The sequence below is a fragment of the Neoarius graeffei genome, chromosome 5, assembly GCF_027579695.1.
Source record: "Neoarius graeffei isolate fNeoGra1 chromosome 5, fNeoGra1.pri, whole genome shotgun sequence".
Classification (NCBI taxonomy): Eukaryota; Metazoa; Chordata; class Actinopteri; order Siluriformes; family Ariidae; genus Neoarius; species Neoarius graeffei.
In genome coordinates this window covers 69,462,346-69,477,659 of record NC_083573.1, presented here as the reverse complement: position 1 = coordinate 69,477,659, position 15,314 = coordinate 69,462,346, and the positions used below count along the sequence as shown (strand labels likewise).

The window sequence follows — 15,314 nt, the reverse complement described above, 5'->3', positions numbered from 1 at the left end:
GGGTTCCTTTTCCTGGTCGCAGTATTCTGCAATGGCGGCCGCGGCGCGGTTATTGCTCGGGAGTGCGGCTCTTAAAGCCTCTATTTCTGATGTGTGCACAGGTGTGTACAATAATAGTGCAGGAATTTCACTCCTCAGAGTCTCAGCGAGCTGCTCGTTGAGGCTGAAGACACAAAAAAGACATGCGGCTCACTTCACCTTTTACTCTGACCCTGTTTCTGCGAAATACGGTACGTTAATGTCCTTGGTGTGTGAAGCAAATCATAAACAACTCCTTGGGGTAGAGCCTCGAGGTGCCATCAGTACAGTCTTTCATGCATTTCTATGCAGAGATAGGGAGCAGTTTGGAAGTCAGGAGCATTTGATGTTTTCCTTCATGCAACTGATTAGATTAGATTAAACTTTGTCATTGCACATGTCACAGGTACAAGGCAACGAAATGCAGATTGCATCTAACGAGAAGTGCATAGCAGTAAATAACAAGTGTAATATACAAATATGAATGTACAGGAATTACAGTATATGGAATGGTATAATATCTCATCTCATTATCTCTAGCCACTTTATCGTGTTCTACAGGGTCGCAGGCAAGCTAGAGCCTATCCTAGCTGACTACGGGCGAAAGGTGGGGTACACCCTGGACAAGTCGCCAGGTAGAGCCCTGCACTCCCGCGGGAGTCCCGCGGGACCCGACGCAAAGCAGTGTGGTGCGGGACAAATTTTGAAAGCTCATTGCGGGCGGGAGAGGTGATGAGCTGCAATCCCGCTAACTAAAAACGTGTTTAAAATAAAATTTATAAATTATTAATTTGTCTATCGTATATAATTTGTGCTGGATATTTTATTTGGCATTAATAAAAACATTTTAAGATGCCTAAATTTGCGGATGTGGTCTAATCTCGCGTACGTTTCCGATTCCTTTCCGCTCTTCCGTGTTTGAGATCTCCAATCATGGCAGAAGAGCAGAGCTCCTCTAGTGAAGCTCACAGTGCTTCATAAGTAAATGCTGCTTTAAAAAGAGGTACATTTACCATTAAAAAGTCAAGAGTATTAGTCCTAAGTATTAAAAAGTATTCAAAAGTATTAACTAGTATTAAAAAGGACTGTGTATCACACAGATTGTTCAATTTAAAGCTAGAAATAGACAGTGTATAATCTGAGGAGCTGGTTGTGGTTGCGCAGCACTTCATATGAGAGAAGAATGAAATCGCGGTTGGAATCATAATGCCACAGACTCGGAAGTGGGAGTGCGAGTGCACAAAGCGAGAGCTGTCAATCAAAGCGAGAGCTGTCAATCATGAGTGCATGCAGCGCTCAACTTGGAATGTGTCAGCAGAATGTCAGAGTCTAAACAATAAACTTACAATAAATGAAGGATCGGTCAGTGGAGAGCTCAGCTAAGCTCAGCATGTTTAATTCCCCAAGCCAATGACAAGAACTTTCGTGAGAAATAACGCGAACGTCTGCATCATGCGGGATTTGCGGGCGGGAGCGGGACTGAAAATCATAATTCTTTGCGGGAGCGGGCCTGAAAATTCTGTCCTGCGCAGACCTCTATCGCCAGGTCATCACAGGGCTGACACATAGACACAGACAACCATTCACACTCACATTCACACCTACAGTCAATTTAGAGTCACCAGTTAACCTAACCTGCATGTCTTTGGACGGTGGGGGAAACCGGAGGAAACCCACGCGGACACGGGGAGAACATGCTAACTCCGCACAGAAAGGCCCTCACCGGCTACGGGGCTCGAACCTGGACCTTCTTGCTGTGAGGCGACAGCGCTAACCACTACACCACTGTGCCGCCACAGAATAAATAAAATAAAAAAAGCAATCAACTGAGTGATTATACAGTAAATATAAGAAAAAGAAATATACATACATGAATGAATAATGTAAAACAATAAAGGTACAATACATAAATTAAAATAGAAAAAAACCCCAGAGTGGATTGACAATAAATAAACAAACAACATAACTATAGATAACTTATGTTTGATGGTAGATAAACAGTTCAGCAGTGAGACAGCTGAAGGAAAAAAACTGTTCCCGAACCTAGTGGTTTTGGTCCGAAGGCTCCTGTCGCACCTTCCAGAGGGCAGGAGAGTGAACAGTTTGTGCTGGATGGTAGGAGTCTTTGTTGATGTTTATGGCTGTCCTGAGACATCGCTTCCTGTTGATGTATTCAATAGCAGGAAGTGAGACTCCCATGACACGCTGGGCGATTTTCACCACCCTTTGCAGTGCCCTCCGGTCCGAGACAGAGCAGTTCCTATACCAGTTGGTTAGGATGCTCTTGATGGTACAGCGGTAGAAGTTCACCAGGATGTCTGAAGAGAGGTGTTTTTTCTTTAGAGTCCTCAAGCAAAAGAGACGCTGGTGAGCCTTTTTGACCAGGTTGGAGCAGTTGGTTGTCCAGGTGAGGTCCTGCGAGATGTGGATCCCCAGGAGTTTGAAGCTGGTCACATGCTCCACTGCTGCACTGTTGATGTGGATGGGTGTGTGTGTGTGTGTGTGTGTCAGCATTCCTCCTGAAGTCCACGATGAGCTTCTTGGTCTTATTGGTATTGAGCAGCAGGTTGTTCTCGCTGCACCACACAGCCAGGTGGTCCACCTGGCTGTGTGGTGCAGTTAGTTCTAACATCTTTATACTTACCTTGTATGATAAGTATCTAATTGTATAAATTGAAGGAAAAAAAGTTCATTGGTTTAATGTTTTGAAGGTTTTGTCACTTCAGCTGGTTAACTATCCCCTGTGTGTTTACCAGAACCTTTACTGTTCTTCTAACATTACCCTTTCTTCTCTTCATAAACACTGTTGTCCTTTGCCAAGCAGGTCACTGTACTGGCTTTAAGTCACAGCCCTGAGAACTCTGTTTTGCCCCCAGCCTGTGTTTGTTTTTCAAACTGTTTCCTAACTTGTACAGAGTGGAAGTGGTTTTCTGCTGTGTAACCCCCATTGCAAGTCATGGAAGAAAAAAAGTGATTATTACATAATTATTTTGCTCTAATAACTTATTTGTCGATATTATGTTATTGGGGGCGGGACGGTGGTATACTGGTGGTTAGCACTGTCGCCTCATAGCAAGAAGGTCCTGGGTTCGAGCCCAGCGGCTGACGAGGGCCTTTCTGTGTGGAGTTTGCATGTTCTCCCCATGTCTGCCCAGGTTTCCTCCGGGTACTCCGGTTTCCCCCACAGTCCAAAGGCATGCAGGTTAGGTTAATTGGTGGCTCTAAATTGACCGTAGGTGTGAATGGTTGTCTGTGTCTCTGTGTCAGCCCTGCAATAACCTGGCAACTTGTCCAGGGTGTACCCCGCCTCTCACCCCTAGTCAGCTGGGATAGGCTCTGGCTTGCCTGCGACCCTGTAGAACAGGATAAGCGGCTACAGATGATGGATGGATGTTGTTATTGTCTCATCTCATCTCATTATCTCTAGCCGCTTTATCCTTCTACAGGGTCGCAGGCAAGCTGGAGCCTATCCCAGCTGACTACGGGCGAAAGGCGGGGTACACCCTGGACAAGTCGCCAGGTCATCGCAGGGCTGACACAGACACCCATTCACACTCACATTCACACCTACGGTCAATTTAGAGTCACCGGTTGACCTAACCTGCATGTCTTTGGACTGTGGGGGAAACCGGAGCACCCGGAGGAAACCCACGCGGACACGGGGAGAACATGCAAACTCCACACAGAAAGGCCCTCGCCGGCCACGGGGCTCGAACCCAGGACCTTCTTGCTGTGAGGCGACAGCGCTAACCACTACACCACCGTGCCGCCCATGTTGTTATTGTGACTCTTTTTTTCTTTTGGCTGCTCCCATACATTTGGGGTTGCCACAGCGGATCTGTTCTGCATATTTGATTTGGCATAGGTTTTACACCAGATACCCTTGCTCACACAACCCTTCCCAGTCTATCCGGGCTTGGGACTGGCACTAAGTGGACTGGCACGGACTGGGATGTGCTGCTTAGCCCACACTGTGAGGACATAGAGGGGCTGACACACTGACGGATTACCTCAATTTCTGTGCATACGTAGTCTCCCCCGCTAAGACTGTATGGTGTTACCCTAATAACAAGCCATGGGTAACACAGGAAGTCAAAGCTGTCCTCAACAGGAAGAAGGCCGCTTCAGGAGCAGGGACAGGGAGGCGATGAAAGCAGCACAGCAGGAGGTGAAACGCTGCGTGAGGGAAGCTAAGGACAGCTACAGGAGAAAGGTGGAGCAGAAGCTGAAGGAGAACAGCATGAGGGAGGTCTGGGAAAGTGTGAAAACCATCACAGGCCACAACACAAAGACCAGAGTCGTAGGGGGGACAGTGGAGAGGGCTGAATGACTTCTTCAGGCGGTTCAACCAGTCACTGCAGCAGCTCCCTCCTCCTCCCCTACCTCAACACAGACTCCTCCATGTATCACTGCAGACCAGGTCAGAGGTCACCTGAGGAAGCTTCACCCCAGGAAAGCAGCAGACCCGGACAAGGTGTGTCCCTGACTACTGAAGACTTGCACTGCTGAACTGGGTGAACCACTCCAATGTATCTTCAACCTCAGCCTGCAGCTGGGGAGAGTGCCCACCCTCTGGTAGACATCATGCATCGTTCCAGTTCCTAAGAAGAACCGGCCCAGAGAGCTGAACGACCTCCGACCGGTGGCACTCACTTCACATCTGATGAAGACGTTGGAGCAGCTCTTCTTCAGCCTCCTCAGACCCCAGGTGCAACACGCCCAGGACTGTCTGCAGTTTGTGTACCGGGCAGGTGTTAGTGTGGAAGATGCCATCCTCTACCTGCTACACCGATCCCACTCGCATCTGGATAAGGGAAATGGCACAGTGTGGATCCTCTTTTTGGACTTCTCGAGTGCCTTCAACACCATCCAGCCCCTTATGCTTCAGAACAAACTGAACAGAATGCGAGTGGACCCCTGCCTGGTCACCTGGATCTCCAGCTACCTCACCGACAGGCTGCAGTACGTCAGACTGAAGGACATCACATCTGACACTGTGATTAGCAGCACCGGAGCACCCCAGGGCACGGTGCTGGCCCCTCTTCACCCTGTACACCGCGGACTTCTGCTACAACTCAGAGCTGTGTCACATTCAGAAGTTCACCGATGACACAGCCTTCGTGGGGTGTATCAGGGACGACAGAGAGGAGGAGTATAGGAGCCTGGTGAGGGACTTTGCTGTTTGGTGCAATAGGAACCATCTGCAGCTCAACACCTTGAAGACCAAGGAGCTGGTCATTGACTTTGGGAGGTCCAGACCAAGGTCATGACCAGTTCTGATCGAGGGAGTCGAGGTGGAGGCTGTGGATTCCTACAAGTACCTCGGGCTATGGCTGGACAGCAAGCTGGACTGGATTTGCAACACCAACCACCTGTACAGGAAGGTACAGAGCAGGCTGTACTTCCTGAGGAGGCTTACGGTCCTTTAACATCTGCAGGAAACTCCTGTGGATGTTCTATCAGTCTGTGGTTGCCAGTGTCCTGTTTTACACCGTGGTGTGCTGGGGGGGGATAGCACATCCAAGGGCACATTCAGGCTGGACAAACTGATCAGGCGGGCCGGCTCTGTGGTTGGCATGAAGCTGGACTCTCTGGTGACGGTGGGAGAGAAGAGGACTATGGACAAACTACTGAACATCATGGATGATGCTAGTCACCCTCTGCACACCGTCATCAGCAACCAGAGGAGCCTGTTCAGTGACAGAATGCTCCTTCCCAAGTGCAGGACTAACAGACTCAAAAACTCCTTTGTCCCTCATGCCATCAGACTGTACAACTCCTCTCTGGGGGGAGGGGTAACAAGAGGACGGGAAGGAGCAGTAGCCTAGCTTGACAAAAAGCAATACTGGACAATGTGCAATACCTCTCCTGCTGGACTTTTTTTTTTCTAAATATTTGCATAATGCTTTAATGTATCTCGAAGTTTTCTCTATTTTCTATTCTCTGTTTATCCTGTAATGATGCTGCTAGAATTTTAATTTCCCTGAGGGAACCTTCCCAAAGGGATCAATAAAGTTCTATCTAATCTAAGTATGCACTGTCTTGTACAACCCCAGTGGCTGGGTATTTTTACCTAATTTGCATGTCTTTGGACTGTGGGGGAAACCAGAGCACCAGGAAAAAACCCACGCAGACACGGGGAACAAAAGAACAGAACACATTACTCCAATTCTAAGGTCCCTTCACTAGAGGTCCCTACTAGAGATGAAGGCACTACACACAGAAAGGCCCTCACCAGTTGTGAGGTTTGAACCCGGAACATTTCTTGCTGTGAGGCAAGGCAAGTTTATTTATATAGCGCATTTCATACACAGTGGCAGTTCAGTGTGCTTTACAGAGGTAAAAGCAAAACAGTAAACAATAGAAAATAAAATTACATAAAATAAAGGGGGAAGAAGAGAGAAAAAATAAGAATTAAACATTAGTTGAAATAAAATGAAGTAAAAGTTCAGTAAAAAAACAGCAGAATAAAATAGAATCAAAGTTAAGTCAAGTTTAAAACATGCAGAGACTGTAAAAGTTAAGTAAAGTTTAAAACGTGTAAAGATGATATTTATCAGTTAGCAGAAAGCATCTGAGAACAGCTTGGTCTTTTAATCTAGATTTGAAGCTGCCAACAGCAGGAGCATTTTTGATGTCCTCTGGCAGTTGGTTCCATAGCTGTACTGCATAGTAGCTAAAAGCTGCTTCACCACACTTTGTTTTAACAGGTTTTACCAGTAAATTTTGCTGCTGCGATCTGGTAGATCTGATTGGGTTAGGTCACTGCAACATATCAGAGAGGTAATTGGGCCCTGTACCATTTAGAGATTTGTACACCAGCAGCAATGCTTTAAAGTCAATTCTGTAGCTTACTGGAAGCCAGTGAAGGGACCTTAGAATTGGAGTAATGTGTTCTGTTCTTTTTGTTCATGTGAGAACCCTAGCTGCTGCATTTTGAACCAGCTGAAGTCGTTTGATGGTCTTTTTTGGCAGGCCTGTGAAAAGGCCATTGCAGTAATCAACCCTACTAGAGATGAAGGCATGTATTAGTTTTTCCAGATCATTTTTTGACATAAGTCCTCTTAGTTTGGAAATGTATTTTTAGGTGATAAAATGCCGATTTAGTGATTGCTTTCATGTGACTGTCAAAGTTTAGCTCACTGTCAATGAAAACACCAAGATTTTTAACCATATCTTTTGTTTTAATCCCTTTTGTGTCAAGAATAGTGGTAATCCTGAGTCTTTCATCTTTTTTCCCAAATAGAATTACTTCTGTTTTATCTGTGTTCAGCTGAAGAAAATTTTGTGACATCCAGTTGTTGATTTGGTCGATACACTGGTAGAGACATTCAAAGGGGGCATAATCATTAGGTGATGGAGCAAAATAAATTTGGGTGTCATCTGCATAGCAGTGATACAAAATTGAGTTGTTCTTGATAATTTGTCCAAGTGGGAGCATATAAAGGTTGAAAAGTAATGGTCCAAGGATCGACCCCTGGGGGACACCACAGGTCAAGGACATTGTTGAGGTACAATTTCCCATGGTAACAAAGAAGCTTCTATCTTTTAAGTATGATTTTAACCAGTTGATAACTTTACCAGTCAACCCAACCCAGTGTTCAAGTCGATATAGCAGTATGTTGTGATCAGCAGTATCAAAAGCTGCACTGAGGTCCATTAACACCAGGACTGATTTTTTGCCTGCATCAGTATTAAGACGTATGTCATTTATAACTTTAATCAGCGCTGTTTCAGTGCTATGATTGGCACGATATCCTGACTGAAAGTTATCAAAACAGCTGTTTGATATCAAGAAGGCAGTTAATTGATTGAAGACAATTTTTTCAAGGATTTTCCCAATGAATGCTAGATTTGATATTGGCCTGTAGTTGTTCAATACTGAAGCATCCAGATTATTCTTTTTAAGTAGGGGCTTTACAACGGCTTTTTTTAGGGACACAGGAAAAATGCCAGTCTCTAGGGATGTATTTATGATCTGAAGCACATCTGTAATTATGAGGTGAAGAACAGACTTAAAAAAGTTGGTGGGCAGAATGTCCAATTCAGATGTTGAGGAACTGAGATTTTGTACAGTCCCCCCCCCCCCCCCCCCCCCCCCCCCCAAGAGTCTCGTAATCAATCAAACAAAATTCTGACATTGTGTTAATTGTCTGTCTGTGTCACTGGTGATTGCAGCTTTTCAGTTATTTGCAACTGAGATATATTATGAGCAATATTCTGCCGTATTTTATCAATTTTACCTTTTGAAGAAGGATGCAAACTCATTGCATTTATTAACTGAGAGAAGTTCAGGTGCTAATTGTGGTGGGGGATTAGTTAGCTTCTCTACTGTTGAAAATAGCACACGGGCATTGTTCATATTCCTGTTGATTGATGTTGGAGAAGAAAGACTGTCTTGCTTTACCAATTTCATAATTATATTTACAAAGCATCTCTTTATGGATTTGATAATGGATGTGAAGTTTAGATTTGCACCATTTTCTTTGTCTTCCTACATTCTCTCTTTAGCAATTTAACAGCTGGGTATTGCTTCCATGGTGCTTTCTGCTTGTCACTGACTCTTTTGATTTTGAATGGAGCAATATCATCCATAATTTGGGTCATATTTAAATTAAAAATGTCCAGTAAGTCGTCTACAGAGTCTGACATTTTGGTTGAGATCCGAGAGAGAGCTTGCTCAAAGAGAACACGTGTTGTCATTTATGACTCCCCTACCCATAGTCGTTGAGTTGTTCTGAATGTGAGGGGACATAGAAACATCAGAGAAAACACAGAAATGATCAGATAAGGCCAGGTCAACAACAGTAGTAGAAACAGTAAGACCCTTTGCGATAACGAGGTCAAGGGTATGACCACGAGAGTGGGTCGGCCCCTGTACATGTTGTACTAGGTTGAAGTTGTCAATAAGTGCAAGTAGTTCTCTGGCATAAGTGTTTTCAGGATTATCTACATGCAAGTTAAAATCCCCAGATATAATAAGACAGTCAAACTCTAGGCAAATGACTGACAACAGTTCACCAAACTCTTCCAGAAAAACTTTGGCTGAATGTTTCGGAGGCCTGTAAATAGTTAATAACAATATGTTAGGAGAGCATGTAACAAGTGCACATACGTGTTCAAAGGATGTAAAATCACCAAGTGAGGACTGTATTGAAAAGAGGCTTTGAATATATTTGCGATCCCTCCACCTTTCCCATGTCGGGTAGCACTCGTGAAATTAAAATTTGGGGGAGCTGCTTCAATAAGGGTGGTAGCACTCTTTTGCTTGATCCAGCCATGTTTCAGTTAGAAGCAAAAATCAAGATTGTGTTTGCAAATGAGATCATTAATTAAAAATGACTTGTTTGAAAGTGATCTAACGTTCAGAAGAGCTAGCTTTACAGAAAGTCTAGAAGTAATATCCGCTTGGGCACTCTGATGTTGTTTTGAAACAGGAAGGAGACTAGACTGGTTTACCCCCTGGGTTAAATATGCTCTATGTTTTCTATTTCTTATCAACACAGGAATAGTGAGTGATAGTGAGGCGACTGTGCTAACCACTGCACCACCGTGCCACCCCTTTATTGTGACTTAATACTGAACACATTTATTTTAAAGATATGCCATTATTTTGATATAATAACCCATTATTTCAAGTTATTATATCGTCATTATTTTGAATTATTTGATCAAATGGGTTGCATGGTGGAGCTTTGCATGTTCTCCTTGTATCCATGTGGATTGCCTCTGGGCTGTCCAGTTTCATCGCCTAAAACTTTCCAGTAGGTGGATTGGTCATGCTGAATTGCCCTCAGGAGTGAGTGAGTGTGCATGGTGCCTTGTGTTTTACTGGTCTTCTATAGAGATCTTGCAGTCACGTGACCGGAAAGTACACAACCCCCATCTTGTCGGTCAAAAACACCGCTGAATACTGCTGCACTCGTGTACAGAATGGATCAATTTCAACCGACGGACTACACGGCTCATTTTTCTAATGAACAGATAACTAGATATATGTCTAAAATAAACGATCTACAGATTTGTGACCCTTATGGCTTTCCGGACGGAGTTTTCACGACCGGATTTTGAACTGCCAGCGGAATACCCGGACGTGTATGATTACCTCATCAACTTTCCCTCGCTGTTCAGTGGTGAAGCACTGCGTGCTTATAAATCTCTGGACAGTTTTCTTTACAGAAATTCAGGATTTGTCAGCGACTCAGGTGTGGCATCTTGTAAACAAGAAAATAATCCTCATTGGATGGGTAAGTCACTTAAGTATTGAGTATAGCACTGACCAGCCGATTATAGAATAGAATAAGGTAATTCCAAATCGTCCGTCTTGTTTACATGGATCTGGCGTTGGAGAGGTAGAGGCTTGGCAGTGGAGGTTTGAGTAGCTGTTTTCTGAGCTTAGTCAACAGGCCGGCTCTGCCTGTAGCCTCGCTTTTGCTTCGGCTCCCGGCGCTGCCTCCTTCGCTTTGCTTCCAATAACAATCCACGGAGACCCCGCTGGTCTCGCCATCTCGTCCGGAATGTTTTTTTTTTTTTCCCTCGTCCGGAATGTTGTGCATGCGATGGAAATCGCTACAAACCGTCATTTTCTGCTGGAAACCAATGTCCAGTAAGTCCATACGGTTGTAGTGGATATTGAAGTCCGGTACAGACGAACAACACGCAAAAATACACACAAAAAACATAAACGTGCACAGGTAGGGAGAGCTTGTAGCCGCAGCCTTTGTAGTAGAATTGTATATAGTAGGGTTTTCCAGAAGAAAAGGTAGAAGTAAAAGCAGAAGTAGAAGGCGGAATATGGCGTTTGACCGACACGATGGCGTCCGTCACAATCTGGATCGGCTGTGATGTCACATGCAAGTGCTCCATTCAGGGTTTGTGTTTGCCTCACACCCCATGTTCTCATGATAGACTCTGTATCCACTGCCACCCTAAGCATAATAAAGTGGTTATTAAAGATGAATGATCTCGTCAAATTCAAACAGTCAAAGTGACTGCTCTGGCCACTTATGGAATTTTCATCAATTTAACAGGAATCTGAGATTACGGTGGGCACAGGCCCTGGAAACACACAAGGTAAAGTTTTTCCAGTCTTTAGCTGTCCAGTTTCAATGATTCTATACCTATTGAATTCCACTAAAGTAATGTATGGCTTACTATCTGGGAAGCAGCAGTTGGGATGAGAATTATAAGCTAACATGTAATTTAATTAGTCTCATTGATTTATGGGGTGTTAAATATTCAGTCATAGTAACTCATTTTTATTTTATCCTGATGCCTGTCAGTTGCCAGCCTCTTACGAGACTGATAATTGAGAGCAGGCCTCATCTACTGCCGGCTTTCTAGGCCTGTCGCAGCTTATCAGACAAACCATTCAGACCCACGGGCAATTTAGAGTAGCCAGTTAACCTTTGGACTGTAGGGGAAACTGGAGCACCCGGAGAAAACCCATGCAGACACAGGGAGAACATGCAAACTCCACACAGAAAGGCCCTCGTTGGCCACTGGGCTCAAACCCAGAACCTTGTTGCTGTGAGGTGACAGTGCTAACCACTACACCACCGTGCCACCTAATAACTCACTAATAAACTTGAAATTATTAAATTGAAATAACAAGCGAGCATGATATGACATCATAATACCTTGAGATAACAAATGTCAAAGTCAAAATAATGAGAGATTAAGTTAAACAAGTGTTGCCAAGCCAAACAAACCTTGCCCTTGTCAAAATGTTTGTGCCATTTTGACAAAGTTAGAAAATTTGTCTAAACATCTGAAGTTAATATAGAATAAAATACATGGTCTAATAGTTCTGTTAGAAACCAAACTAAATTAGTATTAAGTGTTGCTAGGCAAAACAAACCTCGCCTGGTAGCACTTACGATGAATATGAAGGAAGATATCGAAAAAAAAAAGAGGTACCCTATGGGTACATGTGGCTACTGCTTATAAATAAAATAGTTTTCTGATACCATGGCCATACAGTAAATATAGCATAAATATTTACTCTATGAGGCAGTAGCCACAAAAATGAAGCGTAATCCAAAAAGGAACAATTTAAAAATCACAGAAGTAAAATATACCAAGTGTCTGTACTTTTATATTATTCTACTCTTACCTCTTACAGCTTTAGAAACTGAAACCTCCGAACCGAGGCTGACATACACGCTGTTGCCATGACCGAAATGCTTATTTCCCAGAAATGGCCCTGCACTAGAGCTCAGTGGAACGCACTTTCCCTCTGTAATAAGCATAAACATGTCTGAAAGTGATTTCTTTAGTCTAGTCCATTTATTTCGAATGACGAACCGAATTGTATACACTCACTGGCCATTTTAATCGGAACACATGTATGTGCAGTGTGCGACTGTTCCACTCTCTTACATTCTTGCAGCACGATGACATAGTGGCTAGTGGCTCTATATGAAGCAACAACAAAAACGATTTTGACATTTTTGGTGACCTTGACCGAATGACCCTCAAAATGTTGGAGGTTCTATTTGAGACCAGTGCCCATCTATCCTGAAAGTTTCATGAAGATTGAGCCAGCCTTTTTCCCGTAATATTGTTAACAAAAAAATCCGACCGAAAACAAACAATACCTCACCCCGCTTACTCCTTACTGGGCGAGGTAATTAACAACATGGCACTTCAACATTTTCATTTTCATGACTTGCAGTTCAGAGCTTTTGTACCACAGCCCTCACCATAGACACTACATTACATTTCCTTATTTTCCATGATGATGTGTTTACGTATGTGCCCCAGGCCCCACAACAAAGATGAACCTGTTCCAGTCCATAACAAGTGCCTTGGACGTCACGTTGGCCAGTGATCCCACAGCAGGTATTAACACCTCTATCACTTCCTCTTCACTTTTTGTTTGCTGAAAGCACTAAACAGTTATGTGTACACTCAGTTTTTTAAAAAATTTTCTTACGAGTTATTTCCCATTATGTCAACATTTTGGAATTATTTTTAATTTAAATTCATTAAATTTGGATTAAAAATTTTTGCAAGCATGTCGAGAGGAAGTTTAAATATGAGCAGAAGAAATTTCAAACTACAGTGTGTTCATACTTGAAGCAGTCACTAAAAATAGTGCACTCTGTGTTAACAATAGCATGATTTGTACTCAGATACATGCTTGTCTGTTTTAATGGTGACGCACTGGCATATGTCAAAAGTGAGCTATCTTATCAGTGATTTCTCTGTGTTTCAAAGTAATTTTCGGGGAAGATGTAGCCTTTGGTGGTGTCTTTCGATGCACAGTTGGCCTGAGGGACAAATATGGTGAGTACTTCTCATTTTTGATTATTTGAATGGAGTGTGAAACCCATGTTTTTTGTGTAACACTAGATGGCAGCATCTTCCTGCTTTTGAAAGGCATAAGTACGTGGCACCTCATTTTTAAAAGCACATTCTAAATGTGGACATATGATTTATTTCTTCAAAGTTCTGACTAATGAAATATACAACTGTGTGTGAATCAGTGTGGTTAAATCCTACCCACTATCTGCTTTGTTTAAAATTGTGATTCTGATTATTTCCTGTTAAAATCATGGATACCCTGAAATGTTCTTATATGGGGGAACACCATTAATTTTAACAGTTGACACTCTACATGGTCTTTGGAAAAAGCTGTCTCAGTCATGTGTTCATGATGTATATAACAGAGCAATCCGAGCCGTGTGTGTAATATTCAGTCACATTTGTTTCACCCATGTGGTCATTGGGGATTTAATGAGTACAGCGTGCAGCCTTTATGTATTTTTTATTTATTTTTTTTTTTTTACATTTATGGTATTTGGCAGATGCACTTATCCAGAGCAACCATACATTTATCTCCTTTATACAACTGAGTAGTTGAAGGTGAAGGGCCTTGCTCAGGTGCCCAGCAGTGGCAGCTTTGAAACACTGGGATTTGAACTCAGGTCTTTCCAATTAGTAATCCAACATCTGAGCCACCGTGCCACCACTGCTTTTTTGCTCTTAACTGTCTGTCATTTGGTCATTTATTTTCCTTAAACATTTTCTTATCAACCTTGTACTGTATTCATTCATTAACTGAAACAGTTATTACTACCTCACTTCATTATGGGTGTAAAGTGGCATCATACCTGACCTGACATGTACCAGCGCATGAGCGCTTTTATTTTTTAACAAATTATACATACGTTTAATTCTATGCATGTAGACAGTACCAGTCAAAAGTTTCATAGGTTTTTCTGTATTTGGACTGGTTTCTACATTGTAGAACAATACTGAAGACATCAAAACTATGAAATAACATATGCGGTAAAAAAAAAATGTTCAACTCCAAAAAGTTTCATATTTTAGATTCTTCAAAGTAGCCACAGTTTACCTTGATGATGCTTTGCACACTATTGGCATTATCTTAACCAACTTCATGACATAGTCACCTGGAGTGCTTTTCAATTAACAGATGTGCCTCGTCAAAAATTAATTAGTGCAATTTCTTGCCCTCCTAGTGCATTTGAGATCAAGCACTAAATATTCTGTCAAGAACTGTAATATTCTATAATCTAAAATAATAATATTCTATCTGTAATATAAACTACCCCAAAGAGATTACTACCCCAAAGAGATCACTACCTTATTGTGGTGGGGTAGTTTGTATGTTTCAGTGACCCCTAGAGCTACATCGGCTGGAGCATTAAACTCCTGGTAGGGCCTCCCATGCCGAACAGGTTGAAGGGTAGAGGCCAGACTAAATGTGATCTCCTGGTCCTCCAGGTTGGGGGTTGGTGGTAGGAAGGGCATCCAACCGTAAAATATTGGTTCAATTTTTCTCTTATGGCAGTTATCAGTAAGCTCCTGTAAGAGAGGGACTGGAAACCATATGGTTGAAGGTGTCACTCCCAGTAGGACTGGTGTTAGATGTGGGCCCAGTCAGATTGATAGTCAGCGACCACATCAGAATTTTAGAGTTAGCACATGGAACGTTGAAACGATGAGAGGGAGATCATGCGAAGTAGTGGAAGCGTTGTCCCGGTGGAACATTGACATCTGTGGCATTCAGGAAGTCCGGTGAAGAGGAGCATCCGCCAGAATGATTACAAGGAAAGATTCTAGGTAAAAGTTATTTTGGGTTGGTAATGAGAAGGGCATTGGAGGTGTTGGGATTCTGCTTGCTGAAAAGTGGGTGGAAAATGTTTATGATGTGAAGCGTGTATCCGATCGAATCATGCTCATCAAACTCATTGTTGGAAAATGTATTGTGACCGTGCTATCAGCCTATGCTCCACAAGCTGGCCTCTGCGATGATGAGAGAGACT

At 43.1% G+C, this 15,314-nt stretch overlaps 1 protein-coding gene across 1 annotated transcript in view; it reads left to right on the top strand.

Moving 5' to 3' along the window:
- Positions 1-15,314, top strand: part of bckdhb (branched chain keto acid dehydrogenase E1 subunit beta) — a 196,880-nt gene continuing 181,566 nt past the window's right edge. Inside the window, exons 1-3 of the mRNA XM_060922307.1 lie at positions 1-230; positions 12,784-12,861; positions 13,240-13,308. Of these exons, the coding sequence (XP_060778290.1) occupies positions 32-230; positions 12,784-12,861; positions 13,240-13,308 (346 nt within the window). The 5' untranslated portion in view covers positions 1-31. The remainder of the gene's footprint in view (positions 231-12,783; positions 12,862-13,239; positions 13,309-15,314) is intronic.